We start from the raw sequence: 20,506 nt of genomic DNA, 5'->3' as shown, positions 1-20,506 counted from the left end.
TAAAATGGAGTTCAAGCTCACGGAAGTGACCCATGTATAGCTACATCATCCGATAACGAAAACATTCAGAAGTTTAGCCGAAACAGAAAGCTTCATGTGAAGAACAACATCCAACATGACTTTCAATTCCATCAACAGCAAGATCGTCATATATATGGACAATCATAAAATCGTGGTATGATGTTAACAACAATTGGCAACGTGCACTAGCTCGAACTTCATTTAAGGAATCATGTCGAAATACGGAGGAGTGGAACCAGCTACGTTGTGTAAATAAGGGCAACCAAACCTGTTCCCGCGTACTTGGCTATTAACTACAAAGCAAACTTTTGTACTATCCAAGAAACCAGTTCCTCAGGCGTTCGCGCAGGCCTGAGACTTTTTGGACCCAGTGTCTTAGTTAACAGCCAAGTCGTTCCGTTATGCTACTGATGAGACGTAATCGAAACACGAAATTCAACTTTATTTAGACTACGGCTCGGGTTAAATCCTACTCGGTTAAGGGAAGCCGGGTGGGAGAGAATTACACAAACCCCCTACTCGTGGGACCAAACAAGGAAAGAATAATAATCAAAGACAAATACAATAACGATAACAAAAATACAGCAGTAGAACAAAGAGCCCTAAAACAGTGTCAGATGGATAACGCCGAGCAAGGGAACTCAAACCTCAAGCAGGGACCATAGGAAGTCACCCTTTCACATTCACAAGAGCAATGCCTTCCATATCCTCTCAGGAGCCGTGTGATTCAAATTGCAGTGAGATGAATGTCGCTAATACTGAAGAATACGACTCAGACGACGGAGAAGTCAGTAAAGAATTTCAAAAGATATGTCACAGAGGAAGCATTACACGTGCCATCGGAAGAAGGTATGGGAGAAATCCAAAGAACCAATGCCACCTAAAGACTAAAGATGTGAAACATGTGCAAAAAATTGATGATTCAGGACGTCGCTACAGTGCAATCGCTGTACACAGCAAAAAAATATTAAACTTAATCTTAGCGCATTTCAAACTTTCGCAGAATAAAACATCATGTAATTATATTTCAAGCGTAAATCTATACCAAATGTCGTGCACATAAAAGGAACGCTTAAAATCGTGTAATTCTATATGCTTCTATGGAAATTTACATCATATTTATCGATTTTTTACGCAATGCAGTTTGTTTTCAGCCAATATATTTTATTTTTACATGATTTTTCGTAAATCTACGTTGACGTCGCAAAAGAAAGCGAAGCTCACAAATTCAACGGCAGCCATATTTAACTTCCATTCATTCGCTCGCGATTTCGAAAGTTTCCATTAAAAGGTTGGTTAAAATGGTTCTAAAAATCAAGTGTTTGAACTGTAAAGTGGTTTCCATAGATGTAAAGTGTTTTTTAGTTCATACTAAGATACATCGCCATGAAAAATTGTTTCTATGTCCATTTTCCGAATGCGCTAAGAAATTCGGTTCATTTGCATCATTTCGGAAGCATATTCGGTTCCGACATATGGATCCCTTTGATGGGCCAAAGAAAAGAGTATTGTTCAAGTGTTCCTTGGCTACTTGCGACTTCATTGAAGACAATTTTCATAAAATCATGAAACATGCTTCCGCCCACATCTCCTCCGGACAACCCGTCTATTGTCCCATGCAGTGCCCGTCTAGGAAACCATTTGCTACTACCAATAGCCTCAGAATACATAAAATGTATGCCCATAGAGGTGGTTTCAAAACGTCCGGTGTCGTATTAAGTACCGAAGCGATATCAGACTCTGTCGAGGAATGTGGAGGAAATGTTGGGGAACGGAATTGTGACAACTCAACCAGAGAAGTTGCTCGAGAAGAGGTCTTCGGAGTGTATGACACGGACGTAGTAGAAGATGATTGCGAGCTGCATCCGCTGCGAATTGTGGAGAAAGTATTGGGAAGTTTGTTCCTAAAGCTTCTTTCCAAGCACCATGTTACAAATAGTGCAATACAAGAGGTTGTGGAAGCACTCAGTGAAGTGTGTCGCGTTCAACAAAAATATCTTAGAGAACACGCGGAAGAGTGTGTCAGACGATTGGATTTGACCGAAGTTGCCAAATGTGTGTTGATTGGCGAATTATCTGATGGACTTCTTTTGAGCAAAATATTCGGATCAGATGGGATTTTCCGTTCTGCATATATGCGAAGAAAGTTTTTCAGTGAAAATTTTTCATACGTGTCTCCAGTGCAGATTGATCTCCAAAAAGATGAAAAACACAATGATTCTTTCTACTATTATGTGCCGATTCTCGAGACACTACGTGGGTTGTTGAATGACAAAAATGGGTACAACGCAATGTTTGGAAACAAGGCCTCAGTTCCTGGTTACATCAGTGACTATACTGATGGTTTGAAATTTCAACACAGCTCTTTCTTCAGTAGAAAAACTGTAAATATTTTCATTTACCAAGATGCGGCTGAAGTTGTGCCTAACCAACTGGGAAATGCTACATCTCGATACAAGCTACTTCTGGTGTACATGGTGCTCGGAAACCTCTCACCTCACTTGCGATGTCTTACCGATAACGTACACCTTGTTTCAATTTGCAAAAACAAAGATTTTACGTACTTTGGAACTAGCACTATATTTCGCAGGTTGATCGAAGATTTAAAAGAATTAGAGCATGAGGGGATTGTGATACATGGTGGTGGTGACAATGAAAGAGTGTACGGTTCAGTTTTTGCCACCATGAATGATAATTTGGGTGCTCATCAACTAGCAGGCTTATCAGAAAATTTTTCAAAAAACTCATACTTTTGTCGCACATGCTACACTACATTAGACTCGTTTCGAAGCAATCCTTACGAGATAGCAATCTCAAGGACTCCAGAGTTGAACAGGCAAGACTTGAAGACTATTGAATGTAATCCTACTCAAATTCCGTATCGTGGTGTGAAACGAAGTTGTATTTTCAACGAGTTAAAATATTTTGAGATGTTTGATTTGGGTGCTGTACCTTGTGTTGCTCATGACCTTTTCGAAGGGTGGGTAAATTATGATCTCTTTCTTATTTTCAAAACCATCGTGGCAACCGGTACCGTTTCTAGGTGTTATCTGGAAGGAAGGGTGAACAATCTGTTCAAACAACTTAATATAAGCACACAAATAGTATTCAATTTCACACGAAAAACAGGCAATATAAAAGCTAAGGCATGTGATGTGTGGCATCTCATACAGATTATCCCTTTCATATTCCTGAACAAACCTGACATAAATTACAACAATCCACAAATTATTATGCTTCTTCTAATCAAGAAAATAACTGATGTCATAACGTCTCCATTACTGTCAAGCATCCAGATCAAAATTTTGGCAACGGATCTCAGAGAATATCTAGAGCTGAGAACAACTCATTTTAAAGTGCCGCTAAGACCTAAACATCATTACACTCTTCATTATCCTCGTTACATGTTATGGATGGGACCGATAATATCGTACTGCACACTTTTCTGCGAAAGAAAGCATTGCTTTTTCAAACGCTGTCTTAGGACCACTATAAACTTTAAGAACGTTGTTAAATTTTGTAGTGAACAATATCAGTATTACCAGGGTCTTTTAAATACGCAAACCGAACGTTTCAGAAACAACTTTCTATTGGAAAAATTTGTAGACAATATTTCGAACGTACCGAAGTCTCTTCAAAACGCATTGCACGCCATCAGGCTAGATGATTCTAGAAATGTATTCGTCGAGAAAGGTACATTTATGGGATATACGTATTCAGTAGGAGACTGCCTTTTCTTGCGCCATGATGAGTATGGAGAATGTTTTTATGTTTTGAAAATCAAATTGTTAGTTTTCAACCCAAAACATGAAAGTATTACAATGTTCGGAAGCGAACTTATTGCTGTTGATATTCATGAACGAGGGCTTATGGAAATAAATCCAACCTATGAAGAAAGCGAAAAACTTGTCAGTTCACCACTTGAAGAATTCATTGACCGAGCCCCTTTGACTTTATTTATGGAGAACAATAAAATGTATCTTTTTATTAAGCACTCGATTCCGCCGATCCCGGAACAAAATATTTAGAACTCAAAATGTCAATAACACCATATAAAATATGCGATTCGTCACGTCAAGCAAGACACGTAGTCTTTGCTAATGGTACCATCAACAGCTTAATTGAAGAAGGTAATTATTTTTGCCAGACATTGTCGATAAGAGGAACGCATTAACAAATTATATTTCAGCAACCAAAAAATTTCAACGACCATTCCGTAACATTGTGCTTGCGAGCGATGGGTGCGAGCTATCCTGTGATATAGCATTATCTGCGTTCAACAAAGAACTACTGATGTTATTGGAATTCGAAGAGATCTGGACTCCTGAAGGATTTTATGCTAACGATACACAAACACTAAGAAAAGAACAAGGTATGTCGTTGATAAACTATTTATAAATCCGCATAGTCTACTGCTAATATGAATTTGCTACAAAGTATTCAATTCGAGAAAGCTTGGTTAGGATTGGACAAATCACATCATTTGAAATTACTTTATGTGCCAACTTACTCTATCTAAACACCAAGATAATTACCAGAAAACCATTACCATGTATACATTCTGTAAATCTCTTAAACTTCAATTAGACTATGCATTACTAGTAGTCATCAAGCCCCAGAGAAAAACTATATCAAAACATTGATAAAACGTATCACTATTAGAGTGGGTCATGGCGTCATCATGTCGCAAAAGACGGATGTTTTTCTTATACAATTCGGCATTTCGATTGATCAATTCATGGTGCATATGTACATTAAATGAATTCTAAATATGTGCATGTAAATTGAAAATGTGAACTAGTCCAATTTGTAATATGATATCCGTTAGTTGAAACATCAGTTTAAATTAAGTTTAAGAGTGGAGGTGTGCAAGGCATCTAACATCCACATACTTTTTTAGTATGCACTACACTTTTGCGGTAATTCATTAATCACTAGTGCTAAGTTTAAAAGGTTTAAAATAATAAATAATTTTAAAGTGAAAGTCTTTGCTTAAACCAGTTTCTGACGTTTTTTTGTGTCTGTCAGACTGGCACATACACGCTTTTTCAATTTTAACCCAATAATGAGCCAAAAATAAAGATACTATCCAACCCAGTAAAATTCAGTCGGCAAATGAGCCGGAATGTTGGCTGGTTCTGGTTCGATTTAGCCTCCAGCAACACAACCAATTCTACACTGAGAAACAAAAATATGCAGAGTTAACATACTTTATATTCCCTTTTCTTTTATTCTCGTGTGATTTTTATGCATTTTCTAGCATATACTTCTAGTAAGCATTCAATGAGTGGAAAGACCGAATAAGTTCAATGCATAAAATTGACAACAGAAGAAAGGACCCAGTAAAATTCAGTCGGAAATGAACCGGAATTCTGGCTGGTTCTAGATAGTATTTCAGATCCAGTAACACAACCGATTCTAACAAGAATCGGTTGTATTACTGGAGCCGGAATACGAATTAGAACCATCCAGAATTCCAGCTCATTTTCTGGCTGAACTTAACTGGGTAGAGGCAGATAGAAAAGTATGCTATCGATGACTGAATAAAGTACTGCGTGTAGTTAGAATCGGGTGTCACGAGTCGGAATTACCCAGTTTAGCTCAGCCGGAAATGAACCGGAATTCCGTCTGGTTCCAGTTCGCATCCCGGCTCCAGTGACACAACCGATTCCAACTAGAATTTGTTGTATCATTGGAGCCGGAATTCGAACTGGAACCAGCCAGAATTCCAGTTCATTTCCGGCTGAACTTTACTGGGTAGGGATCATCCTTATACCACGTGGACAACTTGGGGGAGGGGTAGAGGGTACGAAAAAGCCCACGCTTGTCCATGATGAGGGGGGTGGAAGGGGGGGGGGGTATAGAAATATTTCATGGGACTCATACTTATATATTTTTTTCTTAATAAGGTCATAAAACAAATTTGTGTCATCATAGGTTTAAGCGTTTGATGTTTCCCTTCAAATCATTCCAAAACTGTAACGCTTAAAGAGCCCGTAACAGCATGGCATGGTGTCACAAAATCAGTGGAAATCAACACCGGGCTAAATGCTCTCGAAAAAACTTGATTCAATCCTCTATATCGTTTTCAACTATTTTAGAGTTTTAAATAATGTTGTTGATTTTACATAAGCCAATTGAAGTTCATAGTTTACTTAAATGTTGTGTATTGCAAAAAAGCGTCTTTTAGGCATACAATTTTTAATGCTTGTAATTTTTACAAATGTCTCAGCAAACCTACAAAGTTTGAACTATTTTTTAATTCGATGCTTCAGGTTACAGCAATTTTCAAAACAGTCCAACACAATATGAATACCTGAAATCGAAATGATATTACTTGAGAAAAATCTCGGGAAAGTCCACGTGGATATTGTGGGGAGAGGAGGGGGGGTGGTAGGAGTACATGAAATGTCCACGCTTGTCGATGTAGGGGGAGAAGGATGTCAAAACTGAAGGTTTTTTTGGAATACGTGGTATATGAATGGCCCTTAAGGCAATCCATCACGACATTTGTTTGACAATTCAACGAGGGGTTTTGTCAACAAGTTTGCTCCTGCGAACAGAAAAAACCCGTCCAACGATTATACATCGATAGCTCGATTCGTTTGATGTTGGATCGAATCGGCGATTTTGTCGGACGTCGCACCCACCCGAGTTACGTCAGAAGAAATAATCAGCTGATAAGGAATGTCTCATGGATTGCCTAATACTAACTAGAATCAACCAGACTTCTGGCTCATTTCCAGCTAAACACGTTCAAACATTTTTTTTATATATTTAAGAATAATTTAATCAGGGATACCAGGTATTTTTTAAAAATGTCTTAACATTTCTTAAAAAAAATGTCTTCACATTTCTTAAAAAATGTCCAAGATTCTCAATCGGCTTTATATTTTAATCCAGAATTCTGCCAAAAATCAGTCAGGCTCCAAAATGGAAAATCTGTCTTCACAACCTTTCAAATGTCTTCAAGACTTGTGTTCACATCTGGCATCGCTGAATATACACTGGAAATAATCGACACGATAGAACCATATGCACTTAAACATCACTTTCATGTGCATCCCTTTGAATTTTACATGAAAATCCATTAAAAAGCTTCTCATGGGGTGTTTATTTATCCATTGAATATTCATTGCCGTGCTATTGAGTCGCAAAGTTTGAACTTTCCACATGACTTTAGTATGAAAAACATGTAGTGCATGTAAAACAATTGATTTCACCGATTCTCCTGCCAATGAAATCTATAAGTAAAACGAAGTTTTATTCACGTGTAATTCATTTGGAAATGTTAGTCAATGATATTTCTTATGATGTTAATGTGCTTTTCACACCATGTTCGCATGAATTTCATTTGAAAACCATATTTCCCACACTCGAATGGATATTCAAGTGGCAACCGCGTGCGTTTCATGTGTTTGTGGATTGAAACAATTCAATAGATTTCCACATAATGTTAATGTGTTAAGTTTTTTCAGTGTACCCATCTCAGACTATGCCGATAAATTAAAATATCCATTAATGCGTAGAAAATTGCCAATTTTCAATAGAAGTGGAATAACCCATTTAATGGGTAAACAACTTGTACTCATTAATGAGTACAGACCTTGTACGTCAACCTGGGTACGTTTTATCCATTATTTTTCGCAGAACAGTTACAACAAAATGCGTAAAAAATACCCATTCTTGAAAATCGCTCCAGAATGAAAAATATTGAAAATAGAATTGAATTGAATTTAAAAAATGATATTATAAAACTGAAGAAGCACCGATTCACGATAAGGATGTTCTAATGCCACAAAACTAAATAAGACCTGTCATTGATTAGAATATTGTTTTTGGCTTTCAAAGCAGTCAAAACTACCGAACTGGGTCATATTTGCATCATCCTCAGTAGTTTAAACTGTCGTCGTTTTCAGAGTATTGCCGAAATGTTCCGATTCTGCTACGGTTTCGGCTACGAACCGACAATTTGCAGGTTTCTCCACGATCCATAATTTGCAGGTTAACTCTATATATATATATATATATATATATATATATATATATATATATATATATATATATATATATATATATATATATATATATATATATATATATATATATATATATATATATATATATATATATATATATATATATATATATATATATATATATATATATATATATATATATATATATATATATATATATATATATATATATATATATATATATATATATATATATATATATATATATATATATATATATATATATACATATATATATATATATATATATATATATATATATATATATATATATATATATATATATATATATATATATATATATATATATATATATATATATATATATATATATATATATATATCCATTGGCATTACCTCATCGAGTGGTTGTGAAATGGATAAAAAGTACCCATTGTTAGAAACAAAAAAGTACCCATTTTTTGACAGCTCGAATAACTGCCGAAAATTGGCAATTTGAATACATAAAATGGGTAAAAAATTTTTGCCGTGCAAACTGAAATTATCTTGATGGCAGCGATGCCACATGTGTTTGGGAAACATCTGTAGAAGAACTATTAAAATGTCTGGAAAGTCTGTAGACGGTTGTGTAAATCCTTGTAACACTAGAGTATTGCTTTAAAATTAGATTGAAATTCGAATACTATTGTGAAGGAATCACTTGTATTCAAATACAGTTATTATAGTGCAATTTTACTAAACAATTTTCCCCTTTTAAAAGTCTGTAGATTGCTAGCCACATCTGTAGGAGACTATCAAAAGTCTGTAAAATAAAATCTGGCATCGCTGCTTGATGGGAATGATTTCTACACTAACATTTCAAATGGTCCTATCTGGTAAACGATCGGCATACGAAATCAAAAGGCAAATAAAATTGTGATATAAAACGAATAAGTTTTCAACATAGTTTCATAAAAAAACAATCGAATGAAATTTTTGTTTTTTAATTCAACTCCATTATCTAGCCTTAAACAGCAAATCCATTACTTGATACCTTTTGCCCTTGAATCATAGAGAACAGACATCCATGATCGAACAGATATGTTAATAAAATTTGTGTAAACTTTTGAATGAATATACGTTAAAACACTAGCGCTGCCACACCAACTTATCTTAACTATCCATCAAATCCATTCTGGAACCGGTTCGAAATCCTGAATGGATTCAATATGAAATCTGGCTCAAAGGAAACAACCGATTCCGACTCAAACGGTTGATGCATTTGAGCTGGAATCCATACTGAATCCACTCGGAAGTCCTGTCCTGGAATGGTTTGACTTGGTATCAAATACCCGATAATAAATACAACCAAGGATAGAAGCTATCTTTTTCAAATCTTCATTTGGGTTCAATGGCCAGTATTCTGAATCGGTTATCGATTTCTGCCAGAAATCAACCAGACATCCGAATAAATTTGTCTTCAAAATGAAAAACACGTCTTCACAAAATTTCAAATGTCTTCAAAATGAAGACAAATCTTCACATCTGGCATCTCTGAGTACAACATATATGTGTTTTGCAGGTTTTATGTAATGAAAATGGGTATAATTTAGACGCTTACCTGAATTGAAATGTACAATAACAAAACCATGTTTTTCACTGTGACAGTAATTTTACAATAATTTAGAGTAAATTCTACTTAGGCTACAATAAAAAACCTATTTTAATCCACCTAGCGGTGCAATTGTGCCTTTCTCAATCATGAATCACGAGAATGTGTGCGTTGTTTATATTCATTAAAAGAGTTCGAGTTCTAAAATTTTGAAAAAAAACAGCCACGGTAATATTGAACTGAAAAAAGGTGCGAAATCGGCAAAGTCCCAAAAAGTCGATTTTTACAAAAAAAAATTTTTTCGAGATAACATAAAATCTCGACGTTTCATGCATTTTAAAGATGTTTGGCATCAAAAATACGAATTCGATTTCTGAAATTTCATGGGGTCCCCCCTTTGAAAAAAAAATTTGAGTTCCGGCTTATATGGGAATTTCATATGTGACCGGACGGTTTAGTCTATATTTCCGGAACCATATAAGCGATCCGTACGAAATTTTATAGACATCTATGGGGATATTATAGCTATCATTTGGGACTAAGTTTGTGAAAATTGGCCCAACCATTTCCGGGAAACTGATGTGAGTTCGTAAATTTTGAAAGATGGCCGCTTTTCCCGGGCACTTCCGGAACCGTCTATGGTGGTTAATGTAGTCAACGAAAGTTTGGTTGGCCGTCGGTGACCTAGAACAGCAAATTTAAGTTGTTTGAGAGACATTTTAGCGAAATTTTTACCTTTTTTGCTTTCATCGGAGTATCGGTTTGAATCACAATTTGCTATGTGATCGCACGCCACAACCTGTAACTCCGGAACCGGAAGTCGGATCGGGATGAAATTAAATAGCCATTTACGGGGACGCAATACCTTTCATTTGAGGCCAAGTTTAGTCGAATCGGTCTAGCCATCTCCGAGAAACCGATGTGACTGTTATTCTGAATTTAGATACTTCCGCCGGGGCTTCCGGAACCGAGGATGGTGGCCAATGTGGCCAAATAGACTTTGAATGGATGTTAGTGACCTAATACTACAAATCGAAGCAGTTGTGGTCATATTTTGGAAAATTTTTCACCTTTATACATTCATTGCAGAATTTATTAAAATCGACATTTTCTGCGTGTTCGTACTTATCACCCTGTAATTCCGGAACCGGAAGTCGGATCCATTAGAAATTCAATAGCAGCCTATGGGAATGTTGCACCTTTCATTTGAGACTAAGTTTGTCAAAATCGGTTCATCCATCTCTGAGAAAAATGAGTGACATTTTTGGTCACATACACACACACATACACACACACACATACATACATACACACATACATACACACACAGACATTTGCCGAACTCGACGAACTGAATCGAATGGTATATGTCACTCGGGCCTCCGTTAAAAAGTCGGTTTTCAGAGCAATTGCAATACCTTTCTATTGAGAAAGGCAAAAACAAACTTCATCATTTCTACAGTAAATTTCAATGTCAAAACAACTTTTACAGTAAAAAAGGGGGGTGGTTATATCTTACCATTAAAAAAATCTATTTCTCTTCATGCATTCATACATTTATTTTTCTTCATGCAGTAAAATTTAATGTGAATTTACTGTATCAGTTTTCTGCTGAACCTTAAAATTGATTGTTATATGAAATTTTATTGCAAATCTACTGCAAGAACTCAAACAAAGTTGAAACAGTAATAACTATAATATTTATTGTTTTATGATTGTTTGTAGGGTAAATGCTATTGTAAAATTATATTCGGGTATCCTCAGCTACTCATTGCAACAAAGACACTACGCTATTATCACTGATAACTGACATAAAAATCATGATTTCAGTGTGTGTAAGAAAAATATCTTTCGTTTCAAAACTTGACATTACCCGGTGCTACACAAAGTTTACTCAAATTTGTGTACAAACGGTTTCTGTTGCAATCACTATCAAAGAATAAGTGTGTACTACCGTTTGAGTATCCGCCGAACTATGGATGTAGGAACTATAGTGTATGTATACAAAACAATAAAAAAAAGAATATAATGATGTGTAGTCGAATGTTTGTTAAGCATATTAGGCAAGAAGTGAAAAATAATTGTATAATCGACAACGTTAGTGATTTGGAAGATTGGAGCATTTGTCAGGTTAAAAAAATTGTGTTTATATCGAATTAAATGCAAGCAAACTATGAAAATGTGAGTACAATTATTTGAACACCTCAAAATTTTTTTCTGAAAAAACTTTGGTTTAGATGGAAGAATCATCCGTGAATTAGGTGGAAGAATCATCCTGTCTCGAAATCCAATATTACGTAGAGAGCTATTTGGTATATAGATTCAAGAAATTGCTCTTGTTTTGAAAGAATCAACCCTTATGTTTGAGTATACCGGGCAGACGAGTGGATCAACAGTTTCTTTGCAAACTTATTTGGCATACAAATTCAAGGATTTGTCATGTTTGAAAGAAGCAATCAAACCCTAATTGTGGGAAAAGAGCGACTCATGTTTAAAAGAAGGAATCAATCCCTAAGTGTGAGTAAACCGGGCAAACGAGTGGATCACCGGTTTGATTGCGAGGGATATTTGGTATACAAACTCAAAGAACTGCTCATATTTAAAGAAGGAATCAACCCCTGCTTGAGTGAATGTGGTATTCGGGTTAATGACATTCGGGCGAGTGGTCCATTCGGGTTGATGGCATTCGGGTAAATGGTCCATTCGGGTTAATGACATTCGGGTAAATAGTCCATTCTGGTAAATGGTTTTCGGGCGAACGTCATTCGGGTAAATGACTTTCGGGCGAATGTCATTCGGGCGAATGTGATAGAACCCTGTAAAGGTTAATGTTTTAAATTCTGCCTTTTCACCTGTTGATTTGGTATTAGTCTCCTGCAAGATCAAGCTGCTAGTCCTTCTTCAACTCGAAGAGCATGTCGCCTTTTTGGGTTTTCCTCCACATCCCTCACATCTAGGTCCTCTCTGACCTTCTTGAGCAGCGCTGCATACGTCATGGCATTATTGGCCCTGACGAGCACGGCTTCTCTTATTGTCGCCTTCTGACGAGCTAGGTTTTCCTTTCCTCTTCTGCTGCCCTTCTGCTTTTGCTGTTTCTCCTTCCGACCTACAACGATACTCCCTGTTGGGTCCTTTCCTTCGGCAACAACAGTGTCTTCGGGCGCGTGCCCTTCTTCCCCACGGAACTACGGCAAGGTACTACTTCGTGGGGGGATCGTTGTGCTTTCCTCGCACCTCTTTCTTCTGCTCTATCTCGGATCCTCACTTGGTTCATGGAGTGGCTCGACCTATGAACTTTGATTTAACTCTCGACTCTTCTTTCGCTTTTTGTCTCCCTCTATTACGTTGCCGTTTAGCTCTCGTCCCCGTGAGCCGTTTAGGTGTAGGTGCTGATTTCTTGAGCCATGTTTCCGTGAATCATTCAGTTCCCGGCCTTATCACGATCTACTTGGATAGTCGCCAACGGTGAACTCACCCTACTTCGACCGATAGTTCCCCGACGGAGGAATTTCCCCCGACACCGATATCCGCTTCCTTGAGACATTTAGCTCCCAGCTTTATCGAGATTGACTCGGATATTACTCTACTCCGACTGAGAGTTCCCTGGCAATGGAATTTCTCTCGGTACTGGTGTATGTTTTGTGAACCAATTAGCTCCCCTTTTCATCAAGATTCTGTCGGGTAGTCCGCGCCTGCGAAACTACCCTACCGTGCATTCTCAGGCGGTAAATTGCTCTCGGTATCGATGTACGTTTCTGTGAGCCATTTAGCTCCTCGCTCTGTCTACTCGGTCTAATCTCCAGCGGTGGATCTAGCCTACTCGCGAGCTACCCGGTAGGGTGTCGAGGTCGGTCCGGCGATTCCTTCCTTACACAGGGTGTAGAACAGCACACGCCTGTCAGCCCAATGTCGCCGTCCGATTCGTGATCCGTGTCCTGTCAGTTGTCGTTTACCATGGCTAGCATGCCATAATGAGGATGTTACTGGCGTCGATCCTGATGTGTCGGTTGGTACTCCGGTTGGGCTAGAGTGCTTTCATTGCTAAGATCTTAGATTATTGGAATCTTAATATCTTAGCAGAATCGGCACAGACTCGCTTCGTCGAAAATGCTTTCGGAGTTATGGCTTTTTAGAGGTTTAGCAGAGTCCAATCCAAACCCCACCATATCCTAGCAAAACTTCGCAACTCGTAGTAAGGCCGGAGGGCTCGTTAAGCCCCTAGACTCCTGTCCTTCCTGCCCAATATTTTATTCAACATATATATATATATATTTTCGATCCATCAGTCAAATCAATCAACAAGATGTTCTTTCACGAAATGTATGCTACCTGTAGATTCGTTTGCGTCTGGATGACGATTTGTTCATTAATTATGATTTATAATTGATCAAAGGTATCCTAAGTTGCTAACGTGCCATTTGAGCCAATATATTCTGATTCCTGATCATAACAAAAATATATTTCCAGTTATTTTGCAGTAAAAAAGTGCAAAAAACTGGAAACTGTTTCTACTAACTCGAATGATCAAAATACTAGACGCAGTGGCTGGTCTTCTACGAAAAGCTTGGTCTATACTGTAACCGTAGCTTGAATCAGTTGAAAATCTATTAATTTTGTCGAAAATATATGAACCATTTTCATACAATTTTGTTTTCTTCCATTGACAGAACTTCAACAAATGCCTATAGATCAGTTAATAGTTTCACCTATCCAGAACACGCACGCTATAGGTGGAGCAGAATCGTCGACATTGCAGGCATTCAATATTGATCCAAACGTCATGACCATTATTCCCAACCAATCCATATCTGTATCAAATCCTCTCATTGAGAGATTTTTAGCTAGAGGAATAACGGATCAGGATATTTCATTACAACAACCGTCCACATCACAGCATGTAAATGACACAGATTATTCGATTACTGAACAGGAGGACAACGTCAACCAAGTATCGGATAAGGACTCAGACGATCCTACGATTGAAGAAAACCAATCTTATAACCTGACAAGAAAGCGACCAGAATCCGTAGAAGTACTAAAAAGTACAAAAAAGCATGCTGCTTCTGAAATGAAATTTCGTTGCTTTGAAATTAATTGGAACAAACTGAGCGATAATATTTTGAATAAGCTTAACACTTTGCAAGAATTTAAAATTAATAACCCTAATGCCCAGATTCCAGCTGCACTTCGCATGACTAAAGGTGATACCAGCAGTTTAATCAACAATATCGTTGATCAGTTAAGGGCGATTGATACCGATATAAAGGCAAGTGTAATGGAAACAGTCGCTAAACAGTTGCTTTCCAAATATTCATGCCTCGAGATGGTCGATGATGATGGATATAAGAACGGGACGGACCACGTTGTTATTAAGCACAAAATGATCAGCCACAACGCGTATTTGAATCGCTTTCGACCATTCCAGGAGAACATTCCTCCCTCCAATAAAGGACGAAACGTACGAGCTGGTACATTGAAGAGCTATTGGAAATGTTCGAAGAAGGAATGCGCGAAAGATGTACTGTCTAAGCTCCGTCGAGATGAACCGGAATTGTTAACAGACGAATTTCTTGCATCGTCGCAAAGTTTTGTTAGATATCAACTAACTGAAACTAAGGATATCAAGAAGCTACTGTCGGAATACCCTGTTCTACGACGGCGAGGTTTATTGAATTACCACTTTGCGCAAGCCACAGGGGTTTGTGTTGATGATTTGCGCAAATATTATGATATGAAGCGACCAAAGATAATCAATTACTCTATTACTGCTGGTCGAAAATTTGTGAAACTCGACAACGAATGCAGTGATATGGAAGTACTTGGGTTTTTGGCTTGCCTTGTAGGAGAGAACATCAACGATCTAATTGTCAAAAAGGAGGTATGTATGATCTGACCATATACACTTTCAAGCATATACATAAATACCCACATATTGATACAATTGCAGATTGGAACACACCTCGACGAGATTCAATTGGATTCAGCCGGACCCCTACTGGTATCTGTGGGTAAGGTTCAATTACTAGATGCATATATGTGATGACTTCATTTATTCATTTTGTCTATTGAACACCCTGTCCCCGACACATTATTTTGCTTTATATGTACATTTGCATATAATGACCACTTAACTTAATTTATTTCCTAAACATGATGCACATTTTTTTTCATTTCTATATTTACTTTCGGCAAATTAATCCTACTCAACAAGAAACGATTGATTAAAAAACAAGTGGTATAATCATTGTATTTGTTTGTTTTCAGATATGGGACAAGATACTTCAATATACTACGTTTTCGCTGATCAGGCGCGCCTCTCCGAAGGTACTGCTGATGCCATTTGTGCCATGCAAGATCTGCTGTGTGTACATTTTGTGCACAGCTTTAAGTATCTGAAAATAGCATCAAAGTTTCTAGAGCTTTTGCAACAGTATTTTTTAAAGATAATACCTTCATCTGGATCCAAATCGAATGCTTACAGGGTAGGCAACAAACAGCGCATTGTTCAAAAAGTTATTGAACTATTGTCGAGACATGTATACAAATAAGACTACTATAGAAAATTAAGCGAAATCGAGTTAGGATTTGGAAGAGGGAATTTAAGCAGAGTAACAAAAGTTATAGATTTAGTAAACTTGAACCGATATTTTAAGTTATCATAGATCTTTCATGTAAGGTTTTCTTATTTGATAAGCTGATGTTATTATTTTGCCAGTCCAAATGGTTTTAGTTGAAATCAGCAAGTAAAAGTAAGCACCTAAATATCTCTTTTGTAACATTATATGTAGACCATTATTTGCTTTCTACATAACCGGTCAGTAACATGTGATTAATAAAAATTATAACAAAGCAACTGTTTTTTCTTTTAGTAATTTGGATAACTCAAGAAAGTTCTATCTTTTTTTTCGTTTCTGTGTGTATTGCATAATTATACATCGCTGTTTTAACATTTCCATAATATACGCTGAAATTTACGCGACGATTGAAATTTCAGTCAAAACCTGTAAATTTACTTTAACTCAAATTAGACGACGTGTAAAATTCATCTTTCGCATATTTTTCCGCCATTCGTCACGTTCCCTTTATGTGCATCACAAATCGTGTAATTTTACATAATATGTTTTATCTGTGTAGTTATCAGATATAGGTTATTCCCAAGAACATTACCAACAGATATCTGAATGCGGAGGAGACCAGCCAAATGAGGAAAAGTTGACTATGTCCAAGAGCCTTTATCAAGGCCCAATACAAATATGCGGAAACGTGTGTAATCATAAACTCCCCGACATCCAGATCCAGAGAAAGAGGATGTAAGGTATCTCAAGTGCCTATATTTCCTGAGCTGGAAAAGACTGAGTAGCGGGAAAGAAAAATCAACTACCAGGAATCCCAATCAGGCTGCTGGACACTCATAACCACGAAAATGACATGAATTATCAAAAACATCCGAAGTAATTATAAGCAGTTCTAAGCAGAAGGTTCGTGAAGCAATCAAAAGGAATTGGATTCATCCAAGAACCATGGACAGTAGGAACTCGTGTTAGCGGAATTGTAAGTTATTTTACTGTTAAGACAAAAGTCGTCAAAAAGGTTGAAAAAGCCAAAAAAAAAAAAAAATTCGTAATATCGCTCTTCATCGCTATTGAGGGTGTCTTCGACAATATTGTTTACCATTCGTTTCAGCGTGCTGCTGAATCAAAGGGGATAGAGCGTGCCGCTGTCGAATGGATTACTGAAATGTTGTGTTGCCGGACAGTGACAGCATCGTTGGGAGGCGAGACTAACTATGAGAACCACTAGAGACTGTCCTGAAGGAGGAGTGCTGTCACCCCTTCTGTGGTTCCTGGAAGTAGACGGTCTCCTGAAACAACTAGAAGGTATGGGATATGAAGTGACGGGTTACGTAGCTGACAGCTCAATTCTTAGGACCCGCTTTATGCCCTTGTACTTTGACTACATGGGGCAGAATATTAATTCTTCTTCTCACAATCCAAACATTTTTTGCAATAAATTCCGAGAGATCGACGTGGGTGAATGGAGAACAGTGAGTCTAGTTATGTAAAGTTTGTAAATTAGGCTTGTTGGACTATCCAACTCAGTCTTAAATCACATACATATAGAGCAACATCAGATGTTGAATCAAACTGTCCCCAACTCCCATTTGGCGCTGTTTTCACAACGGCACCCGCGTTACGGCTTGGTAAGGCCAAACTGGTGTCGACGGTGGCCAATTAAGGTTGTCTGGCGTATTCTTCACTAGCGTTTCTACATTAGAATCAGCAGACATCCTTTGTTCTGTATAAAGTGATAGGGTGATGAGCCTATTTTTACCATACTAAGCAAGGTGCCTTACTAATTCGGTAATTTCTTGCCTTACAATCAATGGAATGCGTAAAAATTGACATCAACCGCTTTGCTTCGTTGTTAAGAACCAATATAATAACACAAATGTGTTGAAAACAGTAAAATTCTCGTGCTTGAGCACAATGAAAACTCGAATCGAGTGCCCCTATTGTTGCGCTACCATTTGACTCAATGCGTTGAACAAAGATGGCAGACACTGCTCTAACCAACGGATTCAAATGGGTAGGGTGATAATAGAAACATGGCGCAAATAGGCTAATCACCCTATATGTTTTTTTCGCTTCAGATAGTTGGTATTCGCACCAGCAGAGTTCCAATGGAAATGGCGGATTTGATGATATGGATTTCGATCCTATAAGACGATCGGCTGACGGTGTCGAAATGCCAGAAGAGATTGGCAGCGGTAAGCTCCACTGCTTACCTCTCGCTCCAGTGAACCGATAAGATGCAGCTTACATGAGTCATTTAGCACCCAGCCTTCTCACGATCTACTCGGATAGTCCCCGAGGATGAACTCACCCTACTCCGACTGAGAGTTCCCCGACGGAGGAATTTCTCTCGACACCGATACCTAATTTCTTGAGGCATTTAGCTCCCAGCTTTCTCGAGATCTACTCGGATATTATCCGGCGGTGAGTTTCCTGGCAGCGGAATTTCTCTTGGTAGCGATGTCTGTTTCGTGAGCAAATTAGCTCCCATTTTTGCCACGATATAGCCGTGCAGTCCACGGCGCAAAACTTTAGTAGCGTCCGTGAATTTCTCGCCAGATACCGACGATACTTACAGCACCGACTTCACTCTGAACTAGCTGACACTCGATAGAGGACGGATTGTATCGGTTATCCGATGCTTCAGCAACTCTTCAACAGAATATGGCGCAGTGGCGTATTCCCATCCTGTTAACGATCTGGAATTATCGTACCAATTCCAAAGCCAACCTTGAGTGACGCGGGTCCAGCTGCATTCCGTCCAACCACCTTAACGAGCTGTATGGCGAAGGTTTTCGAACAAATAGTGAATAGCGACTAGTGGACTAAAAGTAGGTGTCTTGACAAACGACACAACACGCTTTTAGGTTCGGTCGAGGTACTGACACATGCCTTGCGGAGTTAGAGAGGTCACTTCTCGACCGTGACCAGCACTGTCTGATAGCGTCAGTTGACTTGTCCAAGGTTTACGATACCACGGGGAGGTATGGCATCTTACGTTATGGCAGATAAGTGGTAGAATGATCAACCTGTTGATCAGTTTGCTGGCACAAAGACCGTTCCAGGTTAATGAAGACGGTCGCTTATCGCTCGCGCATCCGCTGTAAAATGGTGTGCCACAAGGTTCAGGGCTCTCGGTTACCCTATTTCTCGTGGCCATTGAATCCGTCTTTCGCGTGGTTCCGAATACTGTAAAGCTCTTCTTGTACGCCAACGATATCGTACTCGTAGTATGGGGGTAGAAAGACCAGCCGCTTGTTACAGTAAAATGTGTAATTTAAATGTTAACAGGGAGGAATAAGAGGTTAGTGTGTACTGCAAGAGGTGGGCATTTGACAGCCCGCTTGAAAGCAAAAGATCGCTGCACAATTTGCTTGAAAACAAATCTCCGGAAGAACGGGTGACAAAATAAAAATAGGTAGTCTGATAAAAGGGTTGATCGAGTACGGTCGAGAGCGGTGGTGTTTCCCCCCGCTGTTTAGTCGAGAAAAACCCACGAGTGAAGGAAGGTCGAGGTCGGGCCGTAGTGCCACCGCCATTACAAAAGTGGCACCCCTTTTCCCCACGTGAGGAGGAACGATCGCATTCCTGCAAGTAAATAGCGCACTAGGAAGACCATATTCATGCAGCAAGTTTTGGTGGTGGACTGCAGTAAAACAACAGGTTTGTCGGAACGAACGCAAGGCTAGTTTTCCGTCCCCTTTTTGCTTCGGTCCCGTCGCAATCGTCATCGTGTTCATCGGTGTGGTGAAAATCACGTAGTTATTTCAACCGTGCGCTCCGCGATCGGGAAACAATTTTTATTATCGCCAGCGATTTTAACAAGACTGCGCTCGTGTTTCCGAGACCCGAAAGGAGGGATTTGAAAGTTCCGGAACATTCCGACGAAACCGAAGAACGTGTTGGGTTGAACAGTCTCAAACGCAAATTGACCTCGCAAGTTGCAACAAGTTCGTGCTATTATCGAGTGCACATGTCACGGTGGTGAAACCGTCCCACATCTCCATCAGCCTGCCTGCATGGTCATACAGGCACCCGCTTCGTGAGGAAGGACCGCCAGCTACGACACGTCACAGTGACCTACTTTTGGTCTCAAGATGACACTCAAGACCCTGGACATGATCGTCAAATACGGGTGAGTCTGCACATTATCTCTTCCCTTTTGTAATAACATTATATATGTGGGGTTTCGCCTTTTAATTTGGGTTAGATAGATGCTTGTTTGGTTCCCAAACCGGGAATCGAACCCGGACATTCCGGGTGAGAGCCGGATATCCTAACCACTAGACAATATGGCATGCTAATGTAGGCTGCGCATCCTG

At 38.6% G+C, this 20,506-nt stretch overlaps 1 protein-coding gene and 1 non-coding gene across 2 annotated transcripts; one reads left to right on the top strand and one right to left on the bottom strand.

The window, feature by feature from the left end:
* Positions 1 to 1,694: 1,694 nt before the first annotated feature.
* Positions 1,695 to 16,479, top strand: LOC131676192 (uncharacterized). Its single transcript, XM_058955314.1, has 5 exons — positions 1,695 to 1,917; positions 4,211 to 4,393; positions 14,280 to 15,490; positions 15,560 to 15,620; positions 15,877 to 16,479. Exons 1-5 carry the CDS (start codon positions 1,695 to 1,697, stop codon positions 16,158 to 16,160), a joined length of 1,962 nt encoding a protein of 653 aa, XP_058811297.1. The 3' UTR covers positions 16,161 to 16,479.
* Positions 16,480 to 20,410: 3,931 nt separating this feature from the next.
* Positions 20,411 to 20,482, bottom strand: Trnae-cuc (transfer RNA glutamic acid (anticodon CUC)). Its single transcript has one exon. It is a non-coding gene; the product is annotated as a tRNA-Glu (tRNA).
* Between the last annotated feature and the right edge of the window lie 24 nt (positions 20,483 to 20,506).

This window comes from Topomyia yanbarensis, chromosome 1 (genome assembly GCF_030247195.1).
Source record: "Topomyia yanbarensis strain Yona2022 chromosome 1, ASM3024719v1, whole genome shotgun sequence".
Taxonomy (NCBI): Eukaryota; Metazoa; Arthropoda; class Insecta; order Diptera; family Culicidae; genus Topomyia; species Topomyia yanbarensis.
This window is presented reverse-complemented; position numbering and strand designations above follow the sequence as displayed.

Coding starts and splice junctions, on each gene's coding strand:
- LOC131676192 (XM_058955314.1), top strand. CDS start 1,695: ATGTATGCCCATAGAGGTGGTTTCAAAACGTCCGGTGTCGTATTAAGT. Junction 1,918..4,210: donor TGTGGAGAAAGTATTGGGAA/GTTTGTTCCTAA, acceptor ATTATATTTCAG/CAACCAAAAAATTTCAACGA. Junction 15,491..15,559: donor ATCTAATTGTCAAAAAGGAG/GTATGTATGATC, acceptor ATACAATTGCAG/ATTGGAACACACCTCGACGA.